This window comes from Chrysemys picta, chromosome 21, assembly GCF_011386835.1.
Source record: "Chrysemys picta bellii isolate R12L10 chromosome 21, ASM1138683v2, whole genome shotgun sequence".
Classification (NCBI taxonomy): Eukaryota; Metazoa; Chordata; order Testudines; family Emydidae; genus Chrysemys; species Chrysemys picta.
Window position 1 is genome coordinate 6,679,110 of NC_088811.1, and position 17,021 is coordinate 6,696,130.

General features: G+C 40.8%; 2 protein-coding genes across 17 annotated transcripts in view; one reads left to right on the forward strand and one right to left on the reverse strand.

Moving 5' to 3' along the window:
• The window catches only part of LOC101951327 (cyclin-dependent kinase 11B), a 40,129-nt gene extending 27,669 nt beyond the window's left edge, over nt 1-12,460 (forward strand). For 9 of the 12 annotated variants that reach the window (XM_042852851.2, XM_065575264.1, XM_065575260.1 and 6 more), the window contains 6 exons: nt 252-400; nt 2,154-2,343; nt 3,271-3,836; nt 5,364-5,432; nt 6,654-6,708; nt 10,992-12,460. In XM_042852851.2, the coding sequence (XP_042708785.2) occupies nt 252-400; nt 2,154-2,343; nt 3,271-3,363 (432 nt within the window). In that variant the 3' untranslated portion in view covers nt 3,364-3,836; nt 5,364-5,432; nt 6,654-6,708; nt 10,992-12,460. Of the gene's footprint in view, nt 1-251; nt 401-2,153; nt 2,344-3,270; nt 5,237-5,363; nt 5,433-6,653; nt 6,709-10,991 lie in introns of those variants that run through there. The other 3 variants (XM_065575261.1, XM_065575268.1, XM_065575262.1) reach the window with 2 other exon arrangements.
• Nucleotides 8,668-17,021, reverse strand: part of MMP23B (matrix metallopeptidase 23B) — a 40,550-nt gene continuing 32,196 nt past the window's right edge. For all 5 annotated transcript variants that reach the window (XM_065575273.1, XM_065575272.1, XM_065575275.1 and 2 more), the window contains exons 6-9: nt 13,653-13,817; nt 12,271-12,381; nt 10,953-11,079; nt 8,668-9,543 (exon numbers count right to left, since the gene is read on the reverse strand). In XM_065575273.1, coding sequence (XP_065431345.1) covers nt 9,369-9,543; nt 10,953-11,079; nt 12,271-12,381; nt 13,653-13,817 — 578 coding nt within the window. In that variant the 3' untranslated portion in view covers nt 8,668-9,368. The remainder of the gene's footprint in view (nt 9,544-10,952; nt 11,080-12,270; nt 12,382-13,652; nt 13,818-17,021) is intronic.

Sequence of the window (17,021 nt, forward strand, 5' to 3'; positions counted from 1 at the left end):
ACTGATAATTGTTGTAGCCCAGCACTGCTCTAGAAGGATATAGTAAGCAAATAAACACCCCCTCTCAGCTCTGATATAGATATAATAGAGCCTTCTTGTTGTTCAGCGTATACATGTGGTCAATATGTTCTTAAAGCTTGTGCTTTTATTTTATGTGTTCTCCTGATATTTATCAAATCATATATGGGAAAGGAACAAGAAAGATGCACTGTGGTGTGTATGTCCTTCTGAGATAATATTTTGATTTGCAGGACCTGGGTACCCCCAGTGAGAAAATCTGGCCTGGCTACAATGAGTTGCCTGCTGTAAAGAAGATGACATTCACAGAGTATCCCTATAACAACTTGCGCAAGAGGTTTGGGGCACTCCTTTCTGATCCAGGTTTTGATCTCATGAACAAGTAAGTGTAAATTTCTATTGGAATAGTGGAAGAACCCATTTATTACAGGCCTAGAATTATGGAGAATTTCTATAGTCCTGCATCAAGGCATGGCTTTCTTTTTGGTTAATTTAATTTCTCAGGAAGGTGAGACTGATGCATCTCAAGTCTTGAATTATCAACTCCCTAAATTCTATTCTTGGCCTTCACATAGCTACACCTAGTGAACCTGAATCCTGACGTGTAACACCTGTTGTTACTCCAGTCCTCGGCTCTGCCAGCACAGTGGAGTCCTAAAATATAATGTTTGTTTTCCCAGTAGTGGTTTAGCTCATTCATATTGCATTTAATTATCCTGTCCTGTGAGTCTTCCCTCTTGCAGCTTCCTGATGGCCATTGATATCAACAGTGAAGTCATAATGTTACAATTAAACTGGAGGGGGTGGGAAGGACAAGGAAACAGATCTTAGAATTTATTTGAGGAAAGTGGAAAGCTGGGGGAAAAATAGTCATCTGTATTTCGTCAGTTCTGTTAAATCAGCTGTTCTGGTCGTCATAATTAGTTCTACCTGTAGTCTCCAGATCCTCTCTTCCCTGTCTCTCCCCGCTCTCTTTTTTTTTTTTTTTTTTAAAGGATGCTGGCAATGGCTTGAGGGTTTTTTTTCTCCAGAAAGTTCTCCTAGATTTCATGCCATGTATACGTACCTGGAAAGGACAGATTCAGGTACCAGGTCCTATGGAAAGTCTGTGTCCATCCTTTGTAAAAGAGGATTTTCAGTCCTCTCAATTTAGCCACTAAACAAGCTAATCAGCTGTTGCTTATTTTTCTTTGGAATGAGTATAACAATATTACTTTGAATCCCTTAAGGGATGCCAAGGGACCAGACAAAAGTCTGTCAGTACAGTGTTGTATTACTAGCAATTAGTTTGGTTAATATGGGTTTATAATAATGGATATGTCCTATCTCCTAGAACTGAAAGGGACGGACCTTGAAAGGTCATTGAGTCCAGCCCCCTGCCTAGCAGGACCAAGTACTGATTTTGCCCTAGATCCCTAAGTGGCCCCCTCAAGGATTGAACTCACAACCCTGGGTTTAGCAGGCCAATGCTCAAACCACTGAGCTATCCCTCCCCCCAACGATCTTAGAAGAGATCGTTAGTGCAGGCTGCATGTGTGTAGGCCCTGGTCCTGCACAAGTTTAACTTTACACGTATTATTGAAGTCAGAGGGACTAATCTCTCTGTATCATGGTCATATTCTGCTGAGCTTGGTATGTGGCACAATAGAGACAAACCTTTTGTACTGTTAAGTACTTGAAATACTTGACCACAAATCGACTGGTCAGGTTACATTACAGAATTGCGTAAGAGTCATCCTTACTAAAGAGTGAAGCAGCATATAAAATTGTGTTAATTGAACCATTTTAGATCCTTTCTAAGCTATATCTGACTTCTCATTCATCCAGATACTTTTCCTGAGGTGTCTGATGCTCTACAGCTCAACAAATGTATCTTCAAAAAGGATAATTTTTGGCTTTAGTGGTGCTGTGTGTGGATGGTATTGGTACCCCTGAAAAATAATGTAATTTAACTAGCTGATTTTAAGTTCCAGTTTTTATTTACTTTTTTAAATAATCCTTTTTCAAAAAATGGGAATATCTTAAACTGGATGTCTGCATATTTTTTTCCCCTTTGAACTAATTTTTCCCCTTTTCTCTGTTTTTTTTTTTTTTTTTTAACCCCATCCCACTCCATCCCTTTGAATAATTTTCAGGTTCTTGACATACTATCCAGGCAGACGAATCACTGCTGAAGATGGTTTGAAGCATGAGTATTTCCGAGAGACTCCCCTTCCTATTGACCCATCCATGTTTCCAACCTGGCCAGCAAAAAGTGAACAACAAAGAGTTAAGCGCGGCACAAGCCCACGACCTCCAGAGGGAGGACTTGGGTATAGTCAATTGGTAAGTTTCCTAAATTGGTAAAGAACCAGATTTTGAGGTAATCCAGCATAGAATCTCCTACTGTCCCTTTTTGTGTCCCCTGGCGCTATTGTTGGGAAAACTGATAGACTGGACTGTATCATCTTACTGGGTTTGAAGTTACTAGACTTACTAGCAAGTTCATTGTTCTTAAAAAATGAAAGTGGCAAGCGTGGTGGCATTTTGATCATGGATGAAGACTGAAGTCCCATGCCTGGTAGATTTCAGGCACCAAGGGGAAACTGCTCTGCTTCCTCCAATATTGGGGCAGGGGGAATAGTCCATAAAAGCTAGATAAAAGTGAGGCTCGTACCCTTTCCGGGCTTCCTATGTTCCTGTTTGCTAAGCTTGACTCGAGAAGCCATAACCATTTGGATCAGCTGCAAAATCTCGTTCATTGTACTCTTCAGACTCCTCATTCGGAGCTACCTTCTCTCCCTTCCCAAGTCCAGTATATATTAGATGATGCATTTTATTGGTTGTGCTCAAGCTATTTTTGATCACCTGTGAACAGACTGACATAAGTTTCTATATCCATAATTTTGAGGGTGTAAAATCTCAAATGGCAGATGTGCCCAAACTGTGTTTGATCAGTTGGCTAATGTGCTGATTTACCAATGCAGATAGTGCAGTCACAATAGTTTTTGTATGCTCAGAGATAAAGGCACTCAAAAACAAGCATTCAAAATAAATTATAATGAAGTCCTTTGGGAAATATAGCCCTGGAGTGTTGATTAAATAACATGAATAAAACTCCACTTAGAGCCCAATGGTGAGGCCATTAAATTTAACATGGTATTTCCTGTGTCTTACGAATATTGTGTTCACTTTGTTTTTGTTGTAGTGTTAGAACAGTGAGACATACATTTCTTTCTTATAAACACATGAATTATATATACATTTTCACAGGGTGATGATGATCTGAAAGATACAGGTTTTCACCTGACTACCACAAATCAAGGAGCATCAGCAGCAGGACCTGGCTTCAGCCTCAAGTTTTAAACTTAATATGAGGAGGGAAAAAAGACAGAGCTTTGACTTCAACCATGCTGTTGATGAATGGATTTCAAAGCGCTCCAGTTTTGTTCTTCGCATCAGGAAGACTGTGTTTTACACAGAAATAGCCAGATGTCATCTTGCTGGGTGTGGAATATAACTGCTGCATTTCATTCAGGGGACTGGAATGAATTAATCCGAAAAGCCAAGGATCATTACAAAAATTCAAAAAGGAAAACTTGAAGTACAATCTTGGAACTGTTTTTTTTTTTTTTTTTTTTACTTTTTTTGCTTGTAAATTTGTAGAATTAAAATCCATTTTTAATTGTTTAACAGTGTGAAGGATTTCATTTTCTTCACCTGCACCAGACTTGGATGGTGGTGGCACTAAATCTTCTAGAGAGGAAACGTAGAGAGATTTTTCTCTCTCCTTCATCCCCGTTTGTGCTTATACAAATTGAAGCATATTGTCAGCACAGGTAGAAAAGCTCTTTTGTAAAGATTATCTGTTTGAATTCAGTTGCTTATTTGAGCAAGAAACCCTAAAGGCATTTCTGAGGCGTCTCTCCTATTCTGTGCCTTGGAGAGAGCCATGTTGTGCTGCGCTTAATACTTACTGACCTTTTTTGAGAGTACTGATGGCCCCAAGTGGTTTCTAATGGATTGACCACTTCACTGTTTGACCTACTGTATGTATAGATTCACAATGGCTGTGGTGCAGAACAAGAACTGCAATATTGTTTTATAAATCAAAAAGATTTAAATCTTTATTTTCTTCTATAGGTTGTCTTGTTAATGTCTCCCCTTTTTCCCCCAAAAGAAAAAGTAGGTGTACTGAATTTACAGTGCTACCTTCCATAGGAATTGTCCTGGAATGTTGTACTCTTACGCGTTTCTAATTTATAACTGAACCGTCCTTTTTAGTGGAGCAGTGAGAAAGGAATACTATAAAAAATTGGACATTCATGCAATTAGAATTAGGCTCCAATCCAGTAAAGTGCTTAATTTGAATTATAGGAGTAGTCCCATTGATTTCAGTGCAACTATTCATGTGCTTAAAGTTAAGCATATTAAGTGCTTTGCTGGATCAGAGCCTTAGCAACAGGATATTTTTATATAGAGAGAGATTAGGGGGAAAATAGAAGTGTGTAAATGGTATAAAATATTTTCTCTTAGGCTTAATTTTCTAATTTGCATTGAATGGGGGTGGGGAGGGGAGGGAGATTTTTAGTCTTGTTACCTGTCTGCTTCTGAAATGTGCTGGATTTTGGCAAGATCGCACTGTATTGGGGGTATGTGGCAGTTGTTAATGTATGGAAAAGCAGGCTCTGTACTACATCTCTCAGGCTGCAGAGCGGGAGAACGTTTGGCAGTGACCTGCACAATAGCTGATAAAGGATTAAAAATGTGACTTTAGATTGTGTGTCAAGCTCCCCTGTAAACTTTGCGCATCATAACTTTTGTATTGTTCCCTTGGCAACAGCAGCAATAGCCACTCATGGATATTGCACATGGAAAAGTCTGATTCCCAGTAACGCAGGATTATTTAGAGACGTCAAAGATTTTTTTTTTTAGTAAATCAAACTTAAAGCTGGATTAAGATGGGAATTTGGTCTGGTTTTGAAAAGTGTGTGATTCCAGATGTTCCAGGGGAGGGGAATATTGCTACTTGCCTCTGTGGAACGGCTTTCCAAATGGTCTGCCTCGGCTTCATGTAACAAGCAAAGAAAACACGTACTCTTTTAATTCAAATGTCTGTTTTTCCATATGGAGTGCTTACTGGGTATGATCCTAGTTTGACTTGTCCATACAAAAAAGATGAATTTTATTTAATATTCCTGTACACTCAAAGTAGGTAAATCAATTTTTTATGATAAAATTGAGTCCTAAGTTTGTTTATTTGTACTAAATACATTTGTAAAAAGAAAAAAATGGATTAAAATAATAGTGAAATGCTAATCATGTTTCCCCAGCAGTGACTGATATTTTCTTTTTTTTTTTAATAGGCCCTACATATACATTTCGGGTCTAACTGGCCAGGTGTTTTCCCTCTTAAAGCTGGGCCTTTAAGATGGGTAAGTTTGTTTTTTAATCTTACTTAAGCTCTGTAAAACTGAAATATGGTGAGAAAATACTTTGAAGACAGTTTGTTCAGGAATGACATTGTAATGTTGAATTGGTTTGAAACCACTCTTTTCAAGCATTTGAATTCAGTCTGGTGTTGTGTTTCCATAAGCTTTCAACACTGGCTGCTGTGTAGATTCTACTCTGTGAGCATAGAGGAAATAAAAGGACTTTTGTAATGCCTGCACATCTTGCAATGCTGTTAACTAAGTTCACTGTGAGGATAGAGTAATCAAATGTCATAAGAGCACACTTAACTACATTTCTTACCATGAGAATGTAATTTCACCATGGTGAAGTGTTTTCTGTATCAAGCTGGGTGATAGGAATGGGAATACAAAGCTTTTAAATATCTGATTTTCCTATACTGTGCGAAGTTGGGAGGACTGGCACTTGTTTACTCTGAAATATTTCTAAAAAGTGCTTGCTTGTCTTGCTTTTCCAGGAAGATTCTATCAATGACTAGAAAGTTAGTAGGTTTGTCGTCATGGTTAGTTAATGCTGGTGATTTAGATAGTGGTGCGCTGTGCCTACCCCCCTGTATGAATGGCATCTAGGTAGTATGGCAGGGTTGGATGGTTTGCTGGTGTGTAGATCCTCTCCTGTGCTAAGCAAGCCACTTCCTGCATTCCCTCCTCCACCATCCATGTGAGCAACAGCCAGCCTGGCTCTGTGGGAAAACAGCTGAGCAGAAGATTTTAAACAAAATACTCATCTCTCCACAACAAAACCACACAGCTGTTACTCCTTTGGGATCCACTCTCTCAGCACCCCTGTGACATGTCATGGGAGCAGGGGTCTCAATCCCCAATAAAGGCCTGTGGTGCTATTCCCAAGAGTAGTGTCATGGAGGGATGCGTGTTTGTGACACACTAATGAATTCACAACCCTGTTGTGCAGGGGAAACATTATCCACCTCTTACAGATGGGGAGCTGGGGCAGCGAGAGATTGATAAGGCCAAGGTGGAGATGATAGATTGAAATCCACACTGAGTGATGGGTGGAAAATTGTAGCTCCTAGTTTCTCTATCTCAACCATGAGACAAGGCAGGGACTTTTAGCAAAACATTTGATGCAGAAGGGTCTCAAAAAGTGAGATTTAGCTGTAAACTGATGCTGACCCCCTGAGCCTAAAAAGAAACACTTATTTTTTTTCTCTTTTCCCTCCTCAGATCTTTTCTTGTTTCTGTCTGGGTAGATGGAAGTTCACTTTAACCCCACAGCACTGTAAGTAACCTAAGAACATTTTGATGGAATAAAGCTGGTTCTGTAATTTGAGTTTGCTGCAGCTTTAAGATGCCTATTTTATTGACATAACATCACTTGGTTGTTAAATTAATCCTGAAATTTGGGAAAGAACCCTAGTTACAGCAGCAGTTAGTGGGAGTAAATAAACAAAAAAAAACCTTAATCATAAAGCATGATAATTTCCCTGTGCTCCACCAGTCACCTCAGTAGGGGCCAGTGTGTGTCTATCCTCATGCTTAGACTGTTTTAAGTTCTTTAACATTCTATTCCACTCAGCAGCTGGGGGAAATACTGTTCCTGTAATATACTTGGGCACAATGAGATGTGGAATTAGAACAAAGGTATTCCTATCTCCCAGAGCTTGTATATACAGTAGAATTATAATGCTATACCTAAGCTACGGATTTAAAGTGAGATTATTATGCCAGTATAAATCCCTCTGGACACTTTCTGGAATAAGCTCAGCTTTTCACAGTTTAGTACATGTCACTTTGGAAAGGGTTTAAACTCAACTTCAAAATAAGTTGTCCACAGGGCAGTTTATATTGGTATAATTGTACCTGTTTGTTTAGCACAAACATCTCTTTCAACACACAACTGCTGGACTTCACTAGATTATCATCCAGCCTTTGAATTAATTGTGATGTCTTGTCTGAGATGCAACTGCCAGGACAGGTATTCAGCTCCCTCCTTGTATAGGCCACTCACTCCCTTCATTCTTAAATTGGTCCTCTTGTTCTTTAGAGTTTATGGCAAGAAAATATATCAGAGCCAGGGATTAGTGTGGGTTTATTTACCATCTTTGTTACCTACAAGAAAGGAATATAAAATATTCACATTTAACTAATAGGGAGTCTTATTTGGCAACTCCAAACATCAATGAGGGCAGGACAATAAATATGATGGGCATTAGAACTATTTTAAAATATGAGTCTTGGAAATGTATGGCCACTGGGAAACTTCTAGGAAAACAGCAATGTCCAAACTGCCCAGGATGGTGGTAGACAACAGCTAGGATAGTAGCTAGCAATGAAGTATGGCAGCGGAGAAAGCAAATGTGAGCTTCTGGGCTGAGTAGTCAGAAATGGTACATCAGAAGCCACCGCTGTAGCCCTAGATAAAAATATGTTAAAATGGAGTGGCAGGTGAGACAAGGGGAACATAGTCCTGCTTTAAGTGTAACTTTCAACTCATCTTAAAGACAGAGGATTTTTCAGCACCTCCATAATATTACTGATGGCCTTTACCTGACCATCGACAAATTAGAATTCAAAGAACAAAAATAATGATGGTGGGACTTACTTGGGAGGAGACATTGAAACTCCTTCCTTGTGTGTGGGAAACTTGCTTTAGAATTTGCTGAAAGGTGCAAACCCTGAGGAAGAACCAGCTGATCCCAGAAAAAACACCTGAAGGGTAAGGTCTATTTGACTGTAGAACAGCCAAGGGCAGTGGTGGAAAGCCTACTTCTTGAGTCATTTAAAACAGGACTGAATAAACTTGTTGCAGGGACTAACCAGGCATTGGCAGGGGTAGTGGACTCCATGAGCTAACAGAATGGGGAGAGGGAAAATCCCTCTGAAAGAAGGTAGTTTGCAAGCAGGGAACACTGCACTACCATTGTGCAGCTAAGAAATAGTTCCTATGTATTGGTGGGGGAAGGAATGTGGTACAAAGATGAACAGGGCCCACACCCTTGACTGGGGTAAAGCAACTTAGCTCTGTTTGACTGCAGTGGAGCTATGTCAAATTTAAACTGGCTACGGCTCTGTCTTCTAGTTGACCTATTACTGTAAATATAGAACTTACAGGGGGTGATTAATATGTAATTAACTTTAGCTCAACTACTGTTTTAATGTATACATCATTGCAAAGTAATTGTTGCTGGCAGGGGTTGTCCCATTACCCATCAGATGTTTACTTGATCCAAGAAACAAAAGCATTTCCGTAATTTATTAACAATGACAGCTGATAAAGACTTGGAGACTACAGACAGAGGTAAACAACACATTGTGATAAATGCAAACCACAGAAAAATGTACAGGGGGGGAAGATGCATTCCTTGGCTATTTTAGTTATATAACATTTGGAATCAGGGAAATTTCCCCTATAAAAAGGAGTTTCTGAAAAAACTCATTCTAGAGTTAGATCCCCCACTCCTTCAGTGCTCGAATAAGAGCATCCATGGAGAATACAGCCAGGGGTCAGTCTTTTGTTTCAAGCCCCTCTGATGCTATATATTGGCATTTTAGAAAGTTCTTTAAATACAAAGAAATGCTTGACAGCAAGACAAACCCTGGAACATTAACCAATCCTTTTTTAATCTAATTCCAGGTTCCATTAATACAGTGAAGGATTGGTTAGTTTTTAAATGATCTACAATTACCTGGGTCATCTTGGCTTCAAGATTTTTTTCTCTTTTGCAGCAGCATGTGCTTGATAAATTCATTAATAGTAAACTCTTGGAGGAGAATTTTTCCAGTGATCAGGTCCCAGTGTCCAACTTTCTTGCCCAATCACTGGTAGCAGCTGATTTCTATGGTGGGTTGCTCTGCTGGAGGTTAAACATAAAATGCTGAAGAGGATGGGTTTTTGTCAAACATAACTAGCAGTAACTGAATCCTCATTCAAGACCCTTGTTAGTGCCTAACCCTAATCCTCCAGGAATAGGTAGTCAGGATTCTTTGCTTTTTCTTCACAATGCAGGTATAGGTTCCTTCGTTAATTGCATTGGCAATAATGCTCATGTGGTCATCATTTAAGGCTAAGTAACCTGGATATGAGTATTCCAGAAGCTCCTTATCTTTATACCAGCTGTCATAAGAAAAATAGTGAACATTAAACACACAGCATAGATCAAAGTGCATTTAAGGGGCTTGTCAGTAATAAGAATTTGTATTGGAGTTCTACCATAGCACAGACAAGACCAACTTGAAATGTAGATTAAACTTCAAAAGCTTCTACCTCCCTATGGACTTAGGTGTCTTCTAGTGGCAGTTTCAGACATGCCTAACTCCCATCGAAATTGCTAGGAATTAGGCAGCTAAATACCTTTTCAACATCTAAATCACTTGAACTTAGGGACTGGTTAGGGCCAGACCCACAAAGGTAGGTAGGTGCCTCTGACCTTCTCCAAACCACTGCTCAGCTGTTGCTTAAGTTTCCAGTGATAGGCACTTAAGGCCAGATTTTCAAAAGCATCCAAGCAGGTTAGTTACCTGATTCCCCATTGAAATCAGTGGGATTTAGGCAGCTAAACTGCTTAGTGCCATTTTCAAAAGTGCCTATCTGCATCTTTAAATACATTTGAAAATGTTAGCCCTAGTTAGTTTTAAAACTGAGTTATAAGTAGGACCCTGTTTGAGTCCTGGTAGTATTTGTGATTTTACCATCATGTTTAAAAAAAAATGCTCTCGCTCGAGCTGTTATGTGAAAGACCCAGACAAACAAGGGAAACAGTGAAAATGACTAGATACAGCCCTGTCATACACATTGTACCCAAGCTGAAAAATAGATTTTTTTTCCCCTTCTAATCTTTGTTACTTGCCACAATAGGTTGAAAGAAGTATTTTATAGATTCATCGATTTAAGGCCAGAATGGACCATGATGATGATACGCTGTAACCTCTAGTATAACATAGACCAGAAAATTTCCCTAGGGGTGAGAGTTATTGTTACTACTATTTAAGTGAAGTACAGTCTCTCTTTCACCATAGCTTATTTATCTGATAGTGTCAGACTCTGGGATCTTTAAAAAATTTAAAACCAACAGTACCCATGTGCAACACTAAGAGTTGCATTCTCATAATCAGCAGTAAAGCATAGTAGGGGGGTTAAATTCTACATTGTTTCTTGTGCTCTCCCACCTGTTTTCTCATATCTTATACTTAAATTGTGAGGGGTTGTTGTTGTTCTGCACAGCAGCATCTTGCTCTGTGACAGGGGCTCCTAAACACTACTGCAATACTAATAATAAATGATACATTGTAATTTTAATGGCTATAAAGAGAAGCCTCAAGTCCATGGGTCTCACAGTAAACTGCTACTTTGTAGTGTCACTTCCCTAAGGAAAAGTGTTCTGAACATGCTTTATTCCAGTGAAATCCCTTCTTAGTCAAAGAAAAAACGCATCTCAGAACAATATTTCTAGATGTCTGATATCATTGTTTTGTCTGTAAAATGCAGTGTCCCCCAAATGATTGGAACAGGGGAAGAGCACTTACTAAACTTTGCCTTTTTTATGAATAATCTTCTGTCCACAGCGAAAGGTGACATTTCTGCCTTCAGGAACGATCTTGGTTTTCGTCCTGAGTGGAGGAGGAGTTGGCGCTACAGTTGGAAAAGGGAATTCTGTCCACCAGAAGAAGGGGAGAAAAAAAATACTTAAGTCAGTTTATCCCATTGCAAAGCATTGCTGAAGATAACTATTTCTGAGGAACCACACTGCCTTTTATATTTCCTTTTCTGTATAGTAGTTCTTCAAAGCTTCCTCCTAAATAAGCAAGTATTGGAAAGACATTACTTTATCAATTTCTATATGCAAATAACATCCTCTCAGTGCATTTACATGGCACAAGATGACATTGGCGAGCTTCTTTCTATCAGCACAGCCTTGCCAACACTTGTGATTTTAGTGCAAGTCTCATGATATTTGCTGATTTTGGGGGGAGAGGGGGGAAGGGCAGAGGAGAAGAGGAAGATTTAAAATCCTAGGTCCATACAAGAATCTTTGCAGGGAAACAGTTTACATAAAATATACTCAGTCATGGAAATGCTGTTCTAAGACACGGTTGTTATTAGTCTGAATGGAATTACACAACCCACGTGCCCTCTTTCCTTTAGTCGAGGCTCACAAATATGTTCCTACTGCATTGTAGCAGGCACGATTGACACCTAATATGCAATTCCAGCACTAACTCCAATGATCCTGTGCTATCCCCTTGGCTTGCATTCTTCAAAGCCAGGGTGTAGTAACTGTGCAATTAATGACATGCTTTTTCCTCTCAGATAAGATGGGGGAATAGACTGAAATTTGTTTAACAAAACAACTACCAGGTTTCAGATTTCCAAAGGGATGGGTTAGATATAGAGGGACAAGTGCAGAGCTGATGCAGACAGTGCAAGTTAGACCAACCAGCTTTAGCTCACAACTTTCCCACCTCCTGCCACTTTGTCATGTAAGTTATGCCACCCAATACCTCGCCTCTGAATTTTGCCCTCAGGAGGATCTGATAGGGGAGGGAAGCAGCACAAGGCACATGAAACAATTGTTATGTATTCACAGACTCTCAAGGCATTGGAATGTTAGATCAGAGAGGAGGAACACTGACCAGGACAGCAGACTTCCATACTCTAGAAAACATGCTCTGGTGTCTTAATGTCCACATCCTGTGGCTGAAATGCAATAGGCAAAGCAGGAGTGTTAGGGGCATCACTCATTGCTGAATTCTTTGGTCTGGAAGAATCTTGTCATTTGTCACTAACATTCAGATAGCACCTATCAACTCTTATGACCCTTAACCCTGGAAGAGGAGCTGATACCGTAGCAGAAATCACAGCTGGACGGACAGTGCTTTTTCATCAACTTCCTACGAGTCTCACAGAAACCCTTCCGAGCCCATGATGGACATACGAATAGTCTGTCTGTGCAGCCTGAAATGAAAGGAGACGAAGTATTAAAGGGACAAGTGCCAGTTCTGAATGTGATGTGCAATAAAATGACATGGGATCACATTGTGTAAGTTTGATTTGCTATGGGCAGGAATCAGCGTAAAATAAGAACATAAGTGTGCACTTTCCTGTATTTACATTAATTAACAACAGACATGAAGTGAATGAACTAGGCTGGACCGTCAGTGGAACTGTGAATTTGCCCAAGCTGAAAGTCTGATCCCATTGACTTCAATGGAGCTGTGACAGCAGGTTTGGCTCTGACTCACTGTTCCTTAATGTCAGTAAACAATGTGCCAGTCTGGCACAGACAGCTGTGCAGTGCAATGGCATTTTTAGCATTGTCTTGATAAATACTGGTGCCCAAGTTAAGCTAGCTCTCCTGCTGCACCCCAGTTTGGTTTGTGGGTAGGTCTTGCTCTGGTCATGTTGCCTTCCCACTCTGTAAATATGCCTTAGGCCAGGACCTCCAAGAGTCTCATTTTCTGCCTTCCTCCCTGCATGGGCCAGTCTCTTTCCTAAGAAGCTCTAAATTTAGCAGATGTGCAGGTGGCAGTGCAAGCCACAGCTCCTGATCCATACATTGAAGGAACAAGATTTTGGGGAGTTACCTTATAAGGTAATATTTTCTACTTTACTCCTAGAGGCAGTTGCTAACCTTGACCTGGCAGATAACCTTTCCCAGCTGAAACCGATTGAGACTAAAGGGGCCAAGATATGAACAGCCATATAGACTGACCCTAGAAATGGTCACAAATCTAGGCTGGAGCATGCTGGTGGAGCATATGAAGGAACCATGCATGGCATTGCTTCCGCTGTGCTTGTTCTGTGCATTCTGAGGACTTTAGGTTTCAGGCCTGTCAATCTCATACCCATCATAAGCACAGGTTTTTTTTTGCAGATGTGAGGGGAGTGGAACATTTCCTCCACCCCCTCCCATTAGCCTCAGCATGAAATTTACTAACACGTTTCAGGACACTCACACTTTTGCCTTGCCTAGATTCCCTCTGACCTGTTGGGGTAGCATAAGAAGTTAACTTGCTGGCTGCAGCTCAGAGGCTGACTGGGAAAGTACAGAACTTGCTGCCCAAAACTCTTTGCTTGTGACATCAGAGCCCAACCTGGTCAAGTGCAGAGCTCCCATTGAAGCCCCGATAGGTGTCAGGAAATCAGTGCTGCTCAGGAGCAGGTCTTTAGTCTGGTGTTCTTTACACTAACAGCTACAAGAAACCAACCCTTTCCTCTCCTCTCACCGTAGAGTCTGTGAATCCCCCAGACGTCATCCTGGGAGATGGTCTTTTTCCCAGTTAAAGTGGCATTGATGTGCATCAGGGCATTAGAGTTCAGGGAGTGCATGAGTCCCAGGGCATGTCCAATTTCATGAGCTGCTACATGTACCAGGTCTGTAAGCCAAACACCTGAGAGGAAAAGAACAGCAACAGAAGTTACACCGCATGGTTCTGTTCACTAACCTTAAACAATGGATTCAGCTCAGTCAGGACGCAATTTCAGACTTTGTTCTGACAGTTAGGAATTGTTTTACCTACCCTGGGGATTTGCCCAATTCTATCTCCCGTGCATCAGCAGTGGATATTTCCACCAGCAGCTCTTACCCTGGTTTCATGCACTGTGCAAACAGCAGCTTTGCCTGTCAGAGCTTACATTAGAGCTGCTACACTTGTGGCGGAAATCAGAACAAAACCCCAGCATGACCAGGCCAATGTGTTCCTGGCAACATTCTCCCATGTTATTCCCACAGCATCATGCTCTAACTAGGACATGATCATTTAGGGATGAAACCATTAGCCATTTACACATGTATAAAGCACACTGTTTTGATTGTTCTCCATACACCTGGGAATAAAACTCCTACAAGGCAGGTTACATTTTTGTTGTACTGACCTTAGCATCCCCTTAAGATGTAGAATTGAACTGCAACTTCTTGGTAGTAACTTGGAGACTGTTAGCAGCAAGGACGGATAGATTTTACCAGAAGGATGATTATAATCATCTACCCATAAGACAGGCCAGAGAATCTCACCCAACAATTTCTGCATCAAGTCAATTTGTGGTTGAACTAGAGCAGCTCTCAGAGAAAGCTGGCGTCTTGCAAATTTGCTTAATGCATTAAATGGGAGTCTCTGGAAATGCTTGGTTACCTTTGGTTTTTGGCTATTTCTCAAGGCACCTTCGGATGGTGGATGAGAGAATCTTTCATCCCTGTCTATTGTAATGTTAATTTGCATCTGTGCAGCCAGATATTTCATGTGTCTGAGGAGCACCGTGTGCTTTACAAACATTAGTGAAGTCAGACTTGCAGCATCATCAGTATTGTCATCACTATTTTGCAGGCAAGCAGTTACAGGGACTGGATATTCTCTCATTCAAACCACTGCAAATCAGAAGCATCTCTACTGAAATCAATGGAGTTACATTGCTGTCAAACCAGTGAGAGTGGAAAATCAGGTCTAGGGCATTTGTGGCAGAGTCGGGAACCAAATTCAGGTCTCTTGACTTCCTATCCCAGGCCTTAGCCACAGAACCATCCTTTGTACCCGATGAGACTTGGGAATGAAGATTTTAACCAAATTGTAACATACACAGCTCTTCTTGTCCTCAGCTAGGAACTTTAGCTCTTCAGTTCTCCTCATGCTCTGAATCCTTGACAGATGTACCCTGTTCCTCACTTGGTACCCATCATTCCTGACATAGCTAAGAAATTTACTGCGATATCTCGTTTCCTCTAAATAGCTTTTAGGGAGCTTCATGGTTTGTGCTGATATCTTTCTGGACTCTGCCACCTTCTTGGGGGGGGCGGGGGGGAAACGGACGACCCACTCACCCCCTGTAACTACTGCAAACCCAAATGCTGTTAATGTTGTACCGGCAGCTGTTTGCAAAAAAAAAAAGTTACCCATTGATAAGTATATGGTTTGGTGGCTAGCAGACACCCATAAAATGTGGACATCTGATTTTTATCATCACCATATCACGGCCATGGAATGCATTTAATCTTCAGCTCAGGGTTTGTGTGGGTTTTTGTTCCTCCCCCAATACAAATATGTTAGAGAATCTTGTAACATGACCACACTCACTCCATCTCTCTGTGAATATACATTGACATTCCTGCTTTAAATGCCTTAGTCCCTGGAAGGTGTGTCTGGGGTTTTGTTTTGCTCTAGTTTTTATTTCCTTGTGCTTTAAAATGTTCTTACAAGTCATTTTGGATTATCATTCAAATTCTCTCCCCCCGATGGTTTCATAACCCGGTTGTGTGAGTGTTTATTTGGTTTGTTGTTTCTATAGCTCTGTAAGCAGGTGAGAGGCTTTGCAATGGGTTAAAATAAAAAGTCAAAATAAAACCCCAAAAAATCCTTGTCCCAAAGATGTAAAAAAGCACTTGAAATAATTCTGCAGTGGCAGGGAAAAGGATTAGGGGTGAAATTCATCCCTTGCAAAGGGCCAGCACCAGACCCTGTACATCATTTAATTCCCACCTTACTTTAGCAATAGGATGTAGAATCTTTTGGTTGAAGGCAACAATTCAGATGCACAGTGACTGTAATGAGCTGTAAGCCACTGGACAAGTGTCCACATAAAAAATATATATATATTACCCAGCCTGACTGCAGAGACTGAACTCCCCTCTCCAGAACGGAGCTGAGAGTGGCAGGGAGTTAGGAGAATCTCATGCGGCTGTACTCAGTCTGACTTCCACCTTCAGAAGTGGTCCAAAAACTGCCCAATTTTCAGCCAGACCCTCCCATTTCACACTTGTTAAGCACTCTGATGATGTGTGGCTGCTGTAGGCGTAAGTGGGAATTAGCTGGTGTATAGGTCTGGGCTGGCCAAGCCATACCTTGTCTTTTCCCCCAGCACTGCAGAACTATTTCTAGGGCTTTATCCAGTTTAACTATAAAACATGTGGCAAGTGCTTCCACCACTTCCCATGGGAGATTATTCTAGCCCCGATATTTTCCCTGATAGCAAACCTATATTTTCCCTCTCTTAATTGTATCCCATTACTTCTAGCTGTACTTAGGGCTCGTCCACACTGGCAAAAATTAATCCGAATTACCTAAAATGCTGTAAATTTAAAGTGGATTAGTTAAACCATATTAAATCTGTGTGGACACGCACACATTCAGAATTAAAGCGGCCTTAATTTCAAAGTGAACTAAACCAAACCAAACCAAACCAAACTAAGGTCACTTTAATTCTGAATGAGAGCATACATGCAGGGTTTTAATGTGGTTTAACTAATCCACTTGAGAAGCTAATGCTAATTAAGGCTTGGTCTACCCTGTAGAGTTATATTGGCATAGCTACATTGGTCAGGGGTGTGAAAAAGCCACACACCCCTTGGCAATGTAACCACCAGGTGTAAACACAGCTATGATAATGGAATAAGGCTTTCGTCGACACAGCTGACACTGAGTACGTCTACACTATGGAGACTATCAACCATAGCTATACTGGCATAACCCAATACTGTAGACACAGCCCACACTGATGGATTGGGTTATTCCATCGATATAGGAACACTGCCTCCCTGACTGACAGTAGCTACATTGACAAAAGCGTTCTTCCATCAAAGAACCTCCAGTGTAGATGCAGTTAAA